Genomic DNA, 17,476 nt, shown 5'->3' with positions numbered 1-17,476 from the left:
GCTGTGAAGCAGAAAAGTTATGGTATAGAAGGTTGCTGCTATCTTCACAATCTTCTCCCCAGGTGCCCCTCCTCCAGCTCTTAACTGCAGCCTGCAAGGTGGTGCTTAGGCTAGGTGGATGCTGTAGCAACACACATGCTTGGCCTCCCATGGTACGGTGTTGGCCTCTCACCACACCTCCCACTGCAGGACCATCCTGTTCCTATCCAGATTCAACTGTGTTCTCTCTTTTGGTGTGTCTTTAGTTTTATTTTCTCAACTTGATTAATAGAATCATAGGCATAGGGACTTGTATTTAGAGTGGCTTGTTTTTATTGCCAAGCTTGGCAGTTTCTTTTAAAATGAAGAATAGCTTAATTATAATTAAAAATGATAAAATTCAATGTAACAAATTTGTAAAATACAAAACATGCAAAGAATATGTACTATTGGAAGCAAAAAGGCAAATAAACATTGTCTACATTTTGATGTATTTTTCTTTTTTTTATTGGTCTCATTGGAGAAGGGTATATATGTCTGTCTATATACATACTACATATGTATTTACAGCTATCTTAAAATCTTAAAATATGTGCATGTTATATATGATTTTTAAATGTTTTTCATATTATATTGATTTATATTATGTCTCCATATTATGTTGCAATTATTTTATTATTGCACCTACTATTGTTTGAAGTAATTTTAGTAATTGTATAATAATTCACTGCAGGGATGTTTACTTCTGATTTTTAGCTAGTTCTATACCTAACGCTTGAATAATACAGATTATATATGTAATTCTTTGACTCAGTTTTTGAGTCTCTCTATGAATTTCTACAAAGGGGATTACAGAATGTAGGGTTTAAAATGTTTGGAGCATCCAGATTTTACTCATATTGATTAATGAATTAATTTTTGGCAGTGCTGGGGTTTGAACTCAGGGCTTCGCTTTTGCTAGGCCTGCACCCTACCACATGAGCCACACTCCCAGCCCCAGATACATTTTAATAATTATGTTTTGCTTAAGCTCAAGAATCAAAAGGCACTGGTGATTCCGCACCAATATTCTATTTCTTTTCATACAAGTTGGAGTTGGGTTGTCTTAAAATGTCTTGGTTATTTTAAGTTTTGTGCTCTATGTGATGCAGTAACTTCTTTCTGTAAAGTGCCCAGGAACTGACGTAAATCCATTAAATTCTTCTATCTTTTGTTTTCAGATGGGTGATCTACAATGACCACAAGGTTTGTGCCTCAGAAAGGCCTCCTAAAGACCTGGGCTACATGTATTTTTACCGCAGGATACCAAGCTAAACCTCAGACAGGAATTGGCGAGAAGAAGCCATACACCTTTTTAATTTGCCAAAAACAAAAAAACAAAAACAAAAAAAAAAAGAAAAAAAGTTGGGACAGCCAGACATGAAGGAACACATGGGGTATATGTAGTTTATTTAAAGAGCGTGATCATTTGACGCCTTCTGAAACTGAACTGGAAAAAAATTTCTATTAGCAATGATACTCTATTGTAGATAGTTTTTATAAATGTTCAAGGAGAGGGAGCTAAAAACAAAGGAATTCATATTGCTGATGTGGCATCTGCCATCATCACATCAAAAATGGGGAAGTGTTTCCAGCCCACTATTTTTCTTTGGGGGTCAGTGGTAGCGGCCTCCAGAGAAATCAATCAGTGTAGCCAGTGGTGTGGCCTCACCTAACAATAAACAAAAAGCCCACTTTTGTTTCAAATAGAAAATCAGCAGCTGGGCTGGGCTTTATTTGTGGCATAATTTTTTTTCATTATGCACAGTCATGTCTGACCTATCCATGTATCATAGAACATCTGCATTGAAAGATATTTTTAATTTAAATCATATCAAAATTCATAACACAATTGTGTGAATGTGTGTGAGAGTGAGCGTGAGTGTGTGACCTTTATAGTCCACTAGAAAAATCTGTGATGGGTTGTTTTTTAAAGGCTAAATAGTTGGTATTAAGCGTATCTGGAAAAGACAAGTAAATATTTTAACAAAACTCTAACTCAGGAACAGTTTAAAAATTCGTTCCCTGCTTCGATGCTTCGATTTTAAGGAGTAAAAAGGGCTGAGTTAACCCCTTTCAGTGCTGTCAAGAGATCACTTGGGTTTTTGCCATTTGAGGGTATTTTGCTAATACCCACAGCAGTATAATTTTGTCCTTTGCCAAAGGTAGATGGAGTCTCTCTTTCTCAATAGCCGTTCCCCCAAAGGGTACAGTGTTCTTGCTGTTGTTTTTTCTTTCTTACTTTACTTTTTCTTTTTTTAGGTAAATAATCTTTTCTTATTATACCATGTGATAACTTCCCAGCTTCCTGGAATCAAGTTAAATGCCCCAAATTTATCTATTGTTTTCTTGCCTCTGAGCCTTTTGTCTGCCTTCATTTCTGTGTTTTTCTGGGACTAGTCTCATCTTTGCCCTTTTTTGGCTTATTATCTCCTAACTTGACTTCACAGCTTATCTGCTGTGACCAACAGTGCAATTTTTGGCACTTTAAGGATTCAGATGCAAAGAAACTTATATGATATCACTAAGAACATTCTCTCCATATTTTGGTTATTTCAGTATTTTAATTGCAACTGGGAATAAGAGTTTCAAATGTGATATAAAGTAGAACGATAGAGTGCTATAATTTTCCTACTGCTTTGCACCAAATTCTAGTCTCCAAAGTTTCTATTTTAGATTTTTAGTCAAATGAAAAAGGATTTATTGCTATCCTCTTGACATGTACTCATTTTATTGAAAAGATCTTTCTAGATACTGTAGGAAAATAAAGCAGAACCAATTGAGAGAAATTAACCAGAGACATTGGATAGGATTTGGTGAGATCTGAAGTCAGGATTCTGTTTATGACTGGGGCTCTTGTCTCACAGGAGATCGTATATGCCATGTGAGTAGGGTCATGGAGCCTGAGACCGTTGCCTAGAGATCTGGGTGCTGTCCCTAATTGACTGTGGACCTTGGGCAAGTCCCTCATCCTCCCTGTACCTCACTCTACTCACCTGTGCAGTGGTGTGTTGACACCTACTGTCTCTTTCCAGTCATGCTTTGAGGCTACAGAGACATCTGATAGGATGAGCCTTCATAGAGTAGAGGGTGGGTGCCATGGTGGGTCCCAGTAGAGTATACTCCCTGCTTTCTCTCATCTGATGTTTTCTTCAATTTGGGAACAAATGAGATTGGCAGAAGCAGAGAGCTCATGGTGCAGTAATCCTCTGCTACACAGTGCCCACTGGTGTTGCCTTCTAGTGTTGACTCAGAGATCCTAAAGCAGTCCCACTCTGTTTCGTAAAGTCCCTGACCCTGGTGGAAATCTCCACTCTAAGCAGCCTTACAAAATCCAGTCCCCTTCTGGATGAGTATCAGAATAATGACTTGAAACGTCTATCAGAAATGGCTTGTTTGCAACCATGTTACAAAGCAAAGACCTTTTTACCAGAGGAGGGTAGGGGATCATAGAGGGGGTTTGGATTGAATTGTGCACAAAGATAGCATGTGTATTTTGAACAAAAGTAAAATTTTATAACAAAACTTTGCAAAATCAATGGTGTAAAATCTGCATTTAAGACTATAGGCTATAAATTATTTAATTTCACTAGGTAGAAAAAGCAATTTAGCCCTTTTGATGCCTAAACATATTGTAAGAAGGTATACTATGGCTGCTTTTTTTTTTCTGCCTCACAAAACAAAGGGCTATTTCTACAAGGCAAAGTTTTGTATATGTGCTATTCCTTCTTTCAGATTGAGAATTGGGAAAAACTGGAGCAAACAATGGATTTCTTTCTTGCTTAAAAATGTATTTATATGTGTTTTCTAATAGATACAAAGGAGGGTTCCCTGGAATAGAAGTCTGAAATGTACTGCTTAATTTTACACATGTGTATAGATGGGATTACTTGTGACTGAAAACTGAACTAGTGTGTGGGTTGTGTCAGCTGAACAGCCTGTTAGGAGTCCTCTGTGTGAGGCATGGTGGTATAATTGTGAAATTCTCACTATGTGTAGGTATCTGTGAAAGACAGCGCTTTCTTCTTGTAAATATCTTTTGATATCCATTTGTGTAGAATCTCAATGAATGTGTCTTTGGAAAATGTAATGTATCAAAGTTTTTATTTTGTCAATTGGTCTAAACACCCAAATAACAATTCAGAAATCCAGTTTGGTTCAGATGGAATTTTGTCTTGTAAACGAAAAAAAAAATGCAGAAAAGACTATTGGAAGAATAACATTTTATGACATTTTACATCAATGTTGCTTCAGTATTTTGGAATTGACTAGCTTGTTTTCTCCAACCTACGAGAGAATGTGCCTGCCATTCTCCTGTTGTTAACAAGTGGGTTAGTAGCTCAGAAGTCCCTTCCCTAGCATCTGATTCTATTTTTATTTTCCTGTGATTCCTGCCAGAACCAGACATGTAAGGTATGGGGCTTATGTAGAGGTTTAGATGTTAAGGTTTTGGATTATTGCAGTTTATACACCTCAGTGCAGGGCCTGTGTATTTTTAGTGTCCCCAGCTCATTTCTGTTCCTACTCCATTTACTTTCTTTTGGAATAATCCCATTTCCCCCCAACCACCACACTGAGGCTTAAAACTTTCCAGTCTATGAGGTACTTTGCTACCTTCCCTCTCAAAAGCAAAAACAACAACAAAAAATTTGATTTAAAACACCCTTTTGGAAAATCCTAGAACTGCCTTCAGCTAAGCCTGCAACAATTGTAGACTATTTTAAAATTGTGATTCAGTTACAGACAGTTATGATCCCCAAATAAGTGCTGAAAAGTTGTCTATACCAGAAAGGATGTCTTTGTCATCCTGTAGCCATCACTGTTGCTAAACCTCATCGTCAGTCCAGTCTGTCTGTGGGGAAGTGACAGGGGATGGGATTAGATAAAAATGTGACACTTTCCTTTATGTAAAAAACTTCCCAGGTGACAGACACGGTTCTGCCCTTAAGCTGGTGTATAAGATTGCCTGCACAGTGTCATGGAGATTTCCTGCTCTGCAAATGGCCCTGAAGGAGTTTACATAAGATTCTCTAGACTTGCACTGTTCACTTAGATTCCTGGCCACATGCAGCAAGTGACTACTTGGAATTTGGCCTATCCACACTGAAATTGTGCAGTTCACATAAGATGCACACCTGATCTTGAAGCCTTCATACTGTAAAAGAATATAAATATTGCATCGAATTTTTATATTGATTATAGATTACGTATTGAATACGTTGATTAAATGAAACAAGAATTTGATTAAGTATTTAAATTGATTTCACCACTTTTAATCTGTTTTTAATGTGGCTACTGAAAAATTTAAAATTGTATATGTGACTGATGCTGTATTTCTGTTAGCTAGTGCTGCTCTATGGTGTGAGGTGGGCAGCAAAATACCATAGGTGCTTGGAAGCATCCAAGTAGGCACAAGCAACACAAACTTTTTTGCTAGAGTCAGGAGTGCTATGAAGCACAGAACACCTCCCAGAAAGCAGAAGACTTTCCTGCCTTAAAACATATCCCCAATTAAGAAACACAAGCAAGTGAGCCCCTGTCTTCCTTCAGCTTTGCCTAAGAGCTGTGGCATTGGTACTTATTTTCCTAGCATCTTCCAGGTGCCGTGGATGTTAGCCACGTGAGGGTGTTGGGCATAATTGCTTTCACTTCAGGCAACATTCTCTTGTGGTTGAGTCTGTTCACAGCTGGGCGTATTGAATTGCTGTGCAAATCTTGCCGCTGTTCATGTTCCGCGTCTTTTTAGGTGGGCAGAGGCTGAGCCTGTGGACTGTACCTACTTGCCCAGCATGTTTTGATGTTGGTTCCTGAAAGAGTTTGTATTTATTTTATTTTGCACTAGTCACAGTTGTTAAAACTATCTCAGATGTCTTGGGAAAGTATTTGCCTGTGGTGGAAAGGGAGATGGATGATTTATTGCTTTGATTGTTTTAAATTAAAAGCTATTCTCACAATCTGAAGTTCCTTTATGGCTCTTTTTTCCCCCCTTTTGAAAAATGCCAGGTAAGCTGATCCTGTCACAGGCAGTTTTCATCAATCAGGGGAATGGATAACTTGAAAGAATGACTAATTTTATTTCTTTCTAGGATTTCTTGGTGTAGCTTTGGTATCTTCATCAATACTGGAACTCAAGTTCTAGCACACTGTCAACCTCTGTGAAGGAGGGAGGGTCAGGGCAGAGGGGAGTCTGATGCCTTTTAGACATTCCTTACTAGATGTCAAGTCACATGGGGGAGTAAATTGAGACTTCTCTGTAGTTCCCTTGCTCTCAGTTGGGTGGTAGCCTCCTCAGTGCAGCTAAATGCAGAATGGACATGTGTCATATCAGGAGACTTCAGAATTTCTGTGATCACACATTTCTAGGGCAAATGAGTTTCCTATTGGTGCTTTGGCAAATTACCACAAACTTAGTGGCTTAAAACAAAACATATATTAGGTCAGAAGTCTTAATGGGACTAACATCTAGGTGTTGGTAGGAAAGTTGCATGAAGAATACATTCCTGCATTTTCTAGAGGTGTCATACATTCCTTGGCTTATGGCAGTCTAACAGCATCAGCATCAGTTGTGTATGCTTCCATTGTCACATCTCTGAATGAGTCTATTGCCTCCATCTTGGAATCACCGTCGTGATTACATTGGGCCCAATGTAATCCAGAGTAATAATCCAGAATACTTTTATCATATAAGGTAGCATTCACAAGTTTTAGAGATTGGAATGTAGACAACTTTGAGAGATCATTATTTTGCCTACTACAAAAAGTATGTTTATTGTTGTTTAAAAATATATCTGTTCAATACCCAAAGTTTTAAAAATAATGAATATATATATTTAAAAATACAAGTAAATGACTTATTTCAGTGTTGTGCCATGCATTATGGTGAAAGGGACAGAAGGAATTGACTGAGATGGTGATGTATTACCTATAATTCAGAGAATTGTAGGGTTTTTAGGGCAGTGTTTGCAAGCCAGCTCTTCTCTCATCCACTTGCTTTATCCCATCATGCCTAGGGGGAGAATTTACCTGTGTGAGTATGTGCTATTTGTCCCATCATGCCTAGGGGGAGAATTTACCTGTGTGAGTATGTGCTATTGAGTTTATGGTCCAGGTTTTCAAATGTAGTCCGTGACAAACTTCAGCTGTAGTAGGGAAATTTAATAGGAAACAATGCACTATTCTATTTCCTCATGCAACTAATTATTTATAAATCTAGGAAAAGTTTTTCAGTGTGGAGACAGGGTGGTATAATGGCAAGAATGGAGCATGTAAGCTCTAAGTCAAATCCCATTCCCAGAAAGGATTATCTGTGTGACTTTGGTAAGCACTTAATATTCAGAGACTCATCTTCTCACTTGTATAGTGGGCATAATGATATCTGAGATGGGATATGGCAGCGTCTGATAGCATGCTGGACAAAGGGATATTTGTATCACCATCTTAACCCATATAGAACTTGGACTTTAACGGTGGGGAGTGTGTTGACCCCTTGTTTCAGGCTAAGGTATTTTTGTAATGAATATTGGTGACTTTTTTCCAAAAGTAGTTTTCTGGAGATTATTCCATTAATTCAATTGATTTGTAAATCTATATGGCATGGCTCATCATTTAATAAACAATAAACATTTACTGTGCCTTGCATTGTTTTTCTTACAATGTGTCTGTAAACAAAGCAAACAAGGTCCCTGCCCTCATTGAAATTGCTTTCTGTTAGGGAGAGACAAACTAAACATAAAAATAAGCAGATTATATAATGTTATAAGGTACTGCATGGGGGTTTGGAGGAAGATGACAGTATAAATAGGGTGCCTGGGAAAGACATCATTTAGAGGTGAGATTTAGAGGTGAGCACCAAAGTTTGAAGGAAGTGGAGTCATCCAGGTGGATGTTTTGGGGAAAGAATGTGGTTGGCAGTGGCTATAGCTGGTGCAGTTCCCCATGGTAGCAGCATATTTTGCATGTCAGATAAGCAGCAAAGGGACCAGTATGGTTGGAGAGAAGGAGGTGAGAGGACAGTGGTTGGATAGGAGGTGAAAGAGGAGGCCATTGGGAAGGCTAGATTCTAGAATGCAGTGGGTAACACTGTAGGGTGTTGAGCAGAGCAATGACTTGATTTGACTGAAGCTTTAGAATTGTTCTTTGTTAGACTAGATGATAGGAGGGCAAGGACAGAAGTAGGGTTTACTGTGGTAAGCAAGGTGAGATGATGGATCAGATGGCGTGGTAGCAGTGGAGGTAGTAAGGATGGCCAGTATCTGGATACAATTGAAGGTAAGAGCATAGCATGTGGTATATGAGGAAATGAAGTAGCTAAGGCTGACTTCATAGTTTTTGTGCTGAGCAACTGAAGAATACTATTGCAAGCTTAACTAAGAAAGGGAAGACAGTAGAGCTGGGATGCTAGTGGTGGAGAAAGATGATCAGGAGTCCAATTTGGGATATTTTGAGTTTGAAGTACCTCTTAGACATCCATGGTTGATGCTGAGTAGAAAGAATGATGCACAACTCTGGAGTTTGGGAGAGAGACATAGACCAAAGCTATAAATTGGGTGCTGTTGGTAGTTGAAGCATGGGTGTGGGTACAATCACCAGTGGAGGGAGACAGAAACATAGAAGAGGTGAGACACTGAGCCCTGGCTCTCTTCAAAATAAGTCAGGAAGACGATGAGCCAGCAAAGGAGACTGAGAGGAACAACTGTCAAGCTGTTCCTGGAGTATGCTTGTCTAGCGTGTGCAAGGCCCTGGGTTCAATCCCCAGCAATAAGTAAATAAACAAACAAATAAATAAATAAATAAATGGAAACATTATATATTATGGACTGTAAGTAATTAAAACACATGCTCTAAGTCCTATCCACATTGCTCTAAGGAGCCTTGTAAAGAATTATAAAGAACTCTTCAAACTTTGTAATGTGGACAGAAGCAGCAATTTCAGGAAATTAACATAATTCATGTTTAAAAAGTGGAGGTAGCAGACATAAAAAGTTTGAGTTTTCCTAGGGTTTGGGGGGAAAAACCTCAATTCACTACAGGATAGATGGATTTATACCTTATCTAGAACAACAGTGAAGCAGGGAAGAAAAATGTACATGTTGATTTTATAGAGGAAAAAATGAAATGCCACCAAGGTCAAGTGTTGCCTGAGCTCAAAAGAGGGGACCAGGGAAGAGTGAGAAAGGGAAGCTCCAGTACCTTCTTCAGAAGGGCTTCATGTTTCCTCTATCATCAACCTGACCAGTTGGGGACTTTATTTAGTAAACGTTTTGAAAACTAAAGCTCCTGAATGCCATCCCTTCTATCCTTGAGGGCAACTTTGCCTTTTAGCCTGCTCTGTGGAGGCCCCTATGTAGACTCCACTCCACCAGGAATCTCTCAAGGTCTCCCTGCCCACAGCCATCTCTACCCTGCTATCGTTTCTTCAGGACCACACACCAAGCTCATTCCTGCTTTGATATCACTTCGGTATCTTGTGCTGTTGGTTCTGCCAGAATGTTGTCTCCAGCTCCATTGGGCTTTTTGTTCAAATCTTAGCCCAAGTGTCACCATTCTGACCACTCACTCTGGTAGTACTTCATTTGTTCTGTTTTACTACCTTGCAGCACAGTTATTCTTATCGTTAAAGTCTTTGTAGGCCTCTTCTCACAGAAGATATCTATGTTCTTCAAGGGAAAGTTTGATTGCATTTATTTGCCATTGGGTCCTGCACCTAGAACAGAGCCTGCCCATAGCTGGTGCTCAAATATTTATTGATTGACTTCCCCCCAAGAAAGACCTTAAAGTGAAATATATTTTAATACTTTTATTCTAAAAAGGTCACAAATTTCAATTTTGGGTTAAGTAATATTTTAGTTTTAAAAGTTAACAAAGGAGAAAAGTTTTAAAGTTTTGTTATATATCATAAAATGCATTCCTGATTTCCAGATAACTCATGCAAAATCATATGCAGTAATATTCAATAAAAGGACCTTTAACCAGTAATACAAATTGTATTCTACTCGATTTGAAGCAATTCTGATCCTCAAATCCCCTTTTGAAAGATTCCTGAAAAGACCTTTAAGCCACAAAGTTTATTTGAAAACATAGTCTAGAACTGCACAAATATAAATACAACTTAATAATGTGAAAAAGGGAAGGCATGCTTCCAATAATAGTACAAAAATACTACCTTAATCTTGGTACTTTGCATATTATAGCCATCTGAGTAAATGAAACACATCAGTGTGATAAGAGGTTATTTTCATAGTTGTGATTTTATTTCAAAAAGCAATGCAGGGAAACACTGAGCTGAAGCCTTAGTACCCAACAGAGTTGTGCTAGGATACACACTCACACTGGTTCACTAGATCACAGATACAGTATTATACAGTATGCTAATAACTTATAAATCGCCCCCATTGCCATTAATTTACTACAGATCACTTAATTTGGGTTGGTATTAATTTAAATGTAAACACTTAAAAGTTAATTTTTCTTTTTATCTATTTCAGTTTGAAAATGAAATCCCAAGATGTTGTACATTATTGAGCACGATGAGAAAGCATTACAGAATTTGTCTCAAAATGATATTTCTAGATAGACTAGATATGCAATATTCATAGATATACAAAATATATAGAAATGTGTTTTTCTAAATAGTAAATGCTTGTTATAGTTTGTAAAAAGTTTACTAAGTTAATCAGTTTTTTTTCAACCAATGTAAACAAATTTGAGCAATGAAAATAGAGGAGGGTTTGGGTCAGATAACTGGGAAAAATTAAAGAAAAGTTAGTAAAAATTTAAATTTGCTGTTTATCTTTTCACTACAGGTGGCATAGTCAGCTATGAACACATTTTTCATGTGACGTAATCCTTTTATGATATCCATAAAAAATGTTATGTATCTTAGTGAAAATGTGAAATGCTCAAATTACCTAGTTGAGTGTGTATACCCCTTAGAACTTTTTGTGTCACTAGCATTTCCCTGTCCAAAAAATTCAAAGAAAAACCAAAACCAAAGCATGCACATTTTATTATTGAACAAATAACTGCTTTTTGTTCTTTATGTTAATATTATTTTCAGTGCAGATATTCTAAAAGTGTCCCACTCTGCAAGTTAGTTTTCTCTTGTAGAAAAGGTCCTGAGAAATCAGTTCCAAGACTGGGAAATTTGTCTCCAGAGTATGTTATTTTGGTGTTTCTGCAGGGTTGCAGTAGAGGAGTCTGTGTGAGACAAAATGCCACATGAGAGGTTGTTAAGCTTCAGACTTTAGTTTTCTATTTTTTCCCCTCTTCACTGTTCAGTGACTCCACACAACTGTCTTTGCTGGGTGTGTGTGTGGAGTGGGGGATTTCAGTTCTTTGAGCTTGTGTGTGGGAAGTGCTGTAGGGGTCTATTAAATAGGTCCTGAAACTATTACTAACATATGACCCCCTTGTCTTACTGAGCTCTTTTTACTTCCAATCTCCTTATAAAATATGGGTAACAAAACAAGGCAGCGAGATTTCGGAATTGAATTTTAGTGACCTTGAAATTGTCTCATACCCTGGGATTTCAAAAATTTAGACTGATGGATCAAATCCAGTTTCTCAAGGGGCAAGGCCCAAATAACTACAAATAGGACTATATCAGAACAATGCTGTGCTATCCCACAAAACCCTATATTACACTTTGTCATCTTTGTAACATTTATGGAAATTAAGGCCCCTTGTCTGCTTTGCCTTGTGATAATCTTCATGTGTCCAACATTAACCTCCCCATTGTATTTAAAGTGTCAGTGTTTCTAAACTTAAAATGTTCTTAAGTATTAAGAATTTAGAGCCCAAAACCTTTTATGCAGAGATAATGAACATATAATTTAACTTAGCATTCAAACACATGGATTTGTTTCCCTTTGGCTCTGCTGTGCAAACTGCTTTTCCAGGAAAGCATGTGGGTGTTTGTACCTGGATTCTTCAGAGAATTAGTTTGGCACTGGCTGTAAAATTGCACAAACAAGATGTGTGAGTATCTGCTAAGTTCAGTGTGAAAATCTCAAAGATAGGACAATAAAAGCAACAGAAAAACCGAAACACAAAATTCATGAAAATGCTCTCTTCAGAAGCAAGGAAAAATAAACTAACCTATGAGACTTAGTCATGCACTGTGTAAGTTTACATTCAGTAAAGTTATCTTGCATGCTTTGGTTAATATTTGAGTAGACAGATTTGTAAGTAGTACTGCATGCAGTAATTTTGTACCTGAGGTTATATGTTTTACTTTTTAAAAAATTGCCTTTTTTTTTTACAAACTATATCAGAATTCATCACAACACCCTTTAAAAATATATATGTATCTACTTCTTACATCAAAACAGTTTAATTCAAATAGCTCTATAAATACTGAGATGAGAAACTGCAATACAATCTGAATAGGGAATGAATTTTAAATTGCTTTGCAAAGTTGAAATTGTGTAATAGTTTCTAAAATAAGAGAGCTCAAAAAGATGGTACATGAAATAAAGCTGAATACCCTGTTTTCAGGATGCTTCTAGAAGCATTTCAAGGATTAAAAGAACCATTGCCACCACTACGATGACTACTTTAAAGTACAGTCCAGTGCTGTGGAACTGATTCGGGGGCAAATGAAGAAGGGACACAAAATGACCATCTTGCTTTTCTTTATCCCCCAGGAGCTAACTGACAAATTTTATGGTAAACTATGGCAAGAACAAACGAGAAAGGTTTATCTCTACATGAATTTAGATATGGGCACAAGAATCAATATAATAGTTACCTTAATACAAAAGAAAGCAATATAAAATTCTGAAAGTGTGTTCTACACGTACCGCAATATGCATCACTCATTTCCTGTTCTAGTAGAAATCCAGATTGGCTGAGAACACACACTTACCTCACAGTTTTCTAGTGAAGTTTCCTGGTGAGGCATGGGTGACGTTGGGAGAAAGTACAGGGAATCACTGAGGTTAGCCCAGTTAGATCTTTTACTGTGCCTCTTCCCTGCTGTCCCTCCATCTCTTCCTACAGTTGAGGAATGGCAACACACAGACACAGTCTACCAGAAATAGTTACATACTGAAACTCAGCAGGTCACTGGCTTTCTCTGCATTTTCATCCAGTTTACTGGTGAAGTTGGTCGCTGGAAGTCCCTGCTGTGCAACTGAAAGGTCATTATAGTAAATGAGTGCCATACCCTAAGAGCTCTTAGGCCTGTTGTTGCTCATAAATAGTCCCAGCCTTCTCAGAGAGCCTCAGAAGGCAACCAAGGACACCTTACGCTTTTAAATGAAATGTCATTTAAATGACGATTTCTTGCCATGAAGATGAGATGCCAAAATTGTCTGCTTTTAAAAAATAGTGTATACACTAAAAAAGTGCATATGATATATACAATAAAGAATATACTGAAGTCCTGCTATTTAATTTTTGGTAGTATTCTTTCCACAAAGTTTACTCTTCTTTTAGTAATGGTTTAACTTAATTTCATAAAAGCATTATTGAAAAATGCAATTCTTCCTTTTAGGCAGGACTTCTTGACAGGCAATAACCTACAAAAAAATCTTAGTTTTGATGGACACTAGTAGATATACTGGAGAAAGTCCCACCAAATGCTCTGAAAATTGCCAACTAATGGAGGAATGGAAAATTGTCAACTCTTCCTTAAAACAACTGCCTGGAGATTGAAGCAAAATAAACTTGGGCCACAAAATTGCTACCATTTAGCAGCAATCCAATGAAAGCAAACTACTCTATGTGTGCATTGCTTTCAGACACTACGTCATTACTGATCTGAGTATGGAGAGCCTGCAAGGTGGAAAATGCAGTATGTTAGCATTCCAAGTTCACTTGCAGCTAAGAGTCTAAGGGCATCATGATCAAAATACCTGTAAAATCTGCTTTGAATTCTTTGTTCATAGGCTACTAATGGGCTCTGATGGATTTAAGCCCACTGTGGCCAGTTGTTGCGTGTACAGAGATTAGGAGGAGGAAGGAACAGCTAGGAATATTCAAGCTGGTGCTGCCAGGGGCTAGAGGTTGGACCGAAGAGTCCTTCACAGACTGAGTTTCTAACTCCTAGAATTCTGAAGAATGTCATTCTTGAAAATGTTGTTGAGCTTTACTTTGTTGCTCAGACTATAAGGAAATGTGGGCCCAAACTGGGTTGTCACTCATGCCCAGAAGTGAATGCCTTACTGCCTTTGCCTCCTGCTGTCCAGCCAGGGACAGTGCCCTGCCCAAATAAGTTTTAACAATGACTGGCAAAACTTGGCACACTCCACAGTGCGCTCATCTGTTTGTCTTTATAATCTGGAATAGGTTATAATACAGATAAGCTTCAGGATTTACAGTTTCATATCAAGTTGAGGCCCCGTCAGAACCCAGGGACTCCAAGGTAACAGGAGAGGATGCACACCCCTACACCCAGAGTCCAATCACTCTACATGTGTGTGCAGTTCCCCTCATGGGATGTCAATTCCCCCACCAGCTTAATGCTTTAACTCAATTTATTTATTTATTTTGCTAAGTATAATATGAGCTATTACTAACCAAAGAACATGAAGACATTGGGATCAGACAACTTTGGAGAATGTTCCAAAGGAAGGAAGAAGACAGAGTGAAGAAGAGTAGTTTAACTTAACAGAATTAGAACTAGGTGAAATGGTATCTTGGTTAGCATTTTGCAAATGCTTTTTCTAATTCTGTTAAAAAATGTATCTTTAAAATAATCACCAAAATACTCTGAAGTACTGAGTGGATGATAACCAATTAAGTAAAACACCACTGCCAAAAAAGAGCTGATTACTTGCTAAATGTTCAAAGTAAGAGCCAAAGGGGCCTGAGTCTTTCATATTAAACCATGGATAGTGAGCGAGGTCCAGTTATAAAATGTTGATCTCTCATTTACAGTGCAAGAAGGTGAGCTGTGCAGGTTCATATGGAATTGAGGAAACACGTCATTTTTTAGGAAAAAATGTATTTATCACTCTTAAGAAATACCATTTTAAATAGGAACATTTTAAGAGGAATATTGTTGTGCAGGGCAGTTAGAAAGCCAGTAAAATGTGACAAGCAAGTTAATTCAAACCCAGTAGAAACCATGGTCACATCAAGCTGTCTCCCTGCAGAGAGAATACATGAAGAGACTGAATTTTGTCTCTTGCTGAAGTTCACACAGTTCCAGGAAGCACATGGATAAGAAGATCTGTGTTTGACACATTCACATCCCATGTCACATCTGCTTTAGGAAAAATACTCCTTCAAAACCCTACACTATGAAAAACTACTTTCCAGAAACTTTGTTTGGTCCATTGATCTAACAAGTCTGAGTTCTCAAATCTTTCACCCCCAAGTTAAAAATTGGAGCAACAAAACAAAACTCCAGCAAGGCATAAATAATATATTAAAGTGCATATATACAATCCCAGAAAAGTTCTGATTGGGAACAGCAAAAATTTCTAGTGCAAAAACTGCTTTTGCCAGCAAAGCTCCTTCTCTGGAAACAAAGGCTACAGGAAAAGTTAAAACTGGAACAGGTTTAAGCAATGCCTGTCTTTAGTTAATATGTATGCATGCACCAATGGCCCAAACTATGTTCAGTCTTGCAAAAAGGGGAATTTCAAGGGACAGTTTAGGAATAGTCTGAATTCCCTGATCTGAGGCAGTGCATTCTTCAAGTGTCCCATGAACAAGTTCCTCAGATGTGCCATCAGCTGTGGCTGGGGACAAAAAACAAAGACCATTTTTACAATACACTTGTACGTTGTGAAGAGTACATGTGGTTACTTTATCTTGGTTTATCTTGAGTCTTTCTTCTTTTGAACCTGACCTTGACTATATAAACAACATGTTGTGCTTTTGTATCTGAACAGAGATTGGGCATTGTCTGTAGGAATTAATTCCCTTGGGTTATATGATCATGGCCTTTTGAATATCTGTTTTATCCTTTTTGAAAGTCATAATAAAATAGTCTTTCAATTTGCAGTACAATAACACAAGTAAGGGATTATTATTATTATTATTTCCTTTTCCTTCAAGGATCCAAGTTGAAAGCTCTTAGGAGAACATCCAGGTCGCCGAGATTAGCTGCCTGGAAGAGTTCTGGTTGGTCCATCAGAGACAGTGCGATTCTGAGGGCGGCCCAGATATTCCCAGAGATTGCAGGGTGAGGGACTTGCTGTTGATTCCTGCTCTTTCTTTGCAAACTGAGGGCAGTGAGAAAATTGCTGACTGCTTCTCTAAGAGGGGAGAAAAGCAAACATCTTAAAATGCAACAAACTTCAGAGTTAGCAAACTTTAAAAAAAAGCAGACTAAGTTATTTTAGTGTAAAATACTAAACTTCCTCTCTTCTGTTTTGCATGATCACATAAACAACTTTCTGATTCTCTCATTATTCTTTTGTGAGCAATCATTGTTAAATGTAGTGAGATCAGAAAAAAGAAAAGGCAATTTTATTTTAGGAATGTCAGTGGGAGAGGAATAAGAATAGCAAAACTGTAACTCATTAATGCATTTGAGTTTTTCCTACTGTTGGAATGAGTTGAAGACTTACTCCATTTGAGATGCGATTTATATGACTGATTACAGCTATAACAGGAATCATTTAAAAACTTGGTTGTGAAGTGCAATGAAATCAATTTAAGTGAAAGTTCTTATTACAATCAATGGTTCTCAAAATGTGATCTGGGGAACCTTGGGTTCAATGAGGTCAAAATTATTTTCATAAAAAAACTGAGATGTCACTTGACCTTTTCACTTTTATTTTTGCACCACATACTGTGGAAATATCCGGAGACTATGTGATGTGAGATATTCCAACAGTTCGAATGCAGAAGCAGGTATGAAGAGTCTGTCTTCTGGTAAGCAAGATACTAAAGACATTTTCAAAAGTAAAAAACAACGCTACTCTTCTCTAGATACAGTTTTGTTTTGGAAAATAATTGTTTCCTTGTAAAAATATGTTATTTATGTTAACATGTAATGAGTTTTATTATTTTTAAATGAATCTTTTAAAATGGTGTCAGTTTAATTTCTAATACCATATACATATAAATATATAATAAAGTACACATACACATGATCCACGTAAGCAAAAGCCTTTGGTGTTCTCAATAACTGCTATAAGTGTAAAGCAATCTTGAGAACACAAAGGTTGAGAATAGATGAGTTAGATGCCGTTCAAAGCCCACGACTGTGCCCAGACACAATGTGTACTCATGCACTTGCCCTTCCTCTGTCATTCCAACCTTGTTATGCATCTGACATTCTAACTCTTGCTAAGAATAATCATGCCACTTTAATTTGTATCTGCTTTACTCTTCTCAAAAACTTTTCTCACGCTTGATCTCATTAATCCTGCAAGGGGGTATTAAGCATCTGATAAGAGACCTTGAAAGTGGGGCTGGATTTCTGATTCCAGTGCTCGTGATCTAAGATGTGCTTGTTTATAAGTCTGTCTGTAAAGTGAAGGCAATGGGGAAATGGTCA

The 17,476-nt window shown here is 37.6% G+C and overlaps 2 protein-coding genes across 25 annotated transcripts in view; one reads left to right on the top strand and one right to left on the bottom strand.

Moving 5' to 3' along the window:
- Positions 1 to 5,972, top strand: part of Usp13 (ubiquitin specific peptidase 13) — a 107,012-nt gene extending 101,040 nt beyond the window's left edge. The window contains exon 21 of the mRNA XM_074073712.1: positions 1,200 to 5,972. Within this exon, the coding sequence (XP_073929813.1) occupies positions 1,200 to 1,293 (94 nt within the window). The 3' untranslated portion in view covers positions 1,294 to 5,972. The remainder of the gene's footprint in view (positions 1 to 1,199) is intronic.
- A 3,827-nt stretch (positions 5,973 to 9,799) lies between these two features.
- The window catches only part of Pex5l (peroxisomal biogenesis factor 5 like), a 233,590-nt gene continuing 225,913 nt past the window's right edge, over positions 9,800 to 17,476 (bottom strand). For all 24 annotated transcript variants that reach the window (XM_074073694.1, XM_074073701.1, XM_074073696.1 and 21 more), the window contains one exon: positions 9,800 to 16,226. In XM_074073694.1, the coding sequence (XP_073929795.1) occupies positions 16,022 to 16,226 (205 nt within the window). In that variant the 3' untranslated portion in view covers positions 9,800 to 16,021. The remainder of the gene's footprint in view (positions 16,227 to 17,476) is intronic.

The sequence above is a fragment of the Castor canadensis genome, chromosome 5, assembly GCF_047511655.1.
Source record: "Castor canadensis chromosome 5, mCasCan1.hap1v2, whole genome shotgun sequence".
NCBI lineage: Eukaryota > Metazoa > Chordata > Mammalia > Rodentia > Castoridae > Castor > Castor canadensis.
Note: the sequence above shows the minus strand (reverse complement) of the source record. Positions and strands in the feature narration are given on the sequence as shown.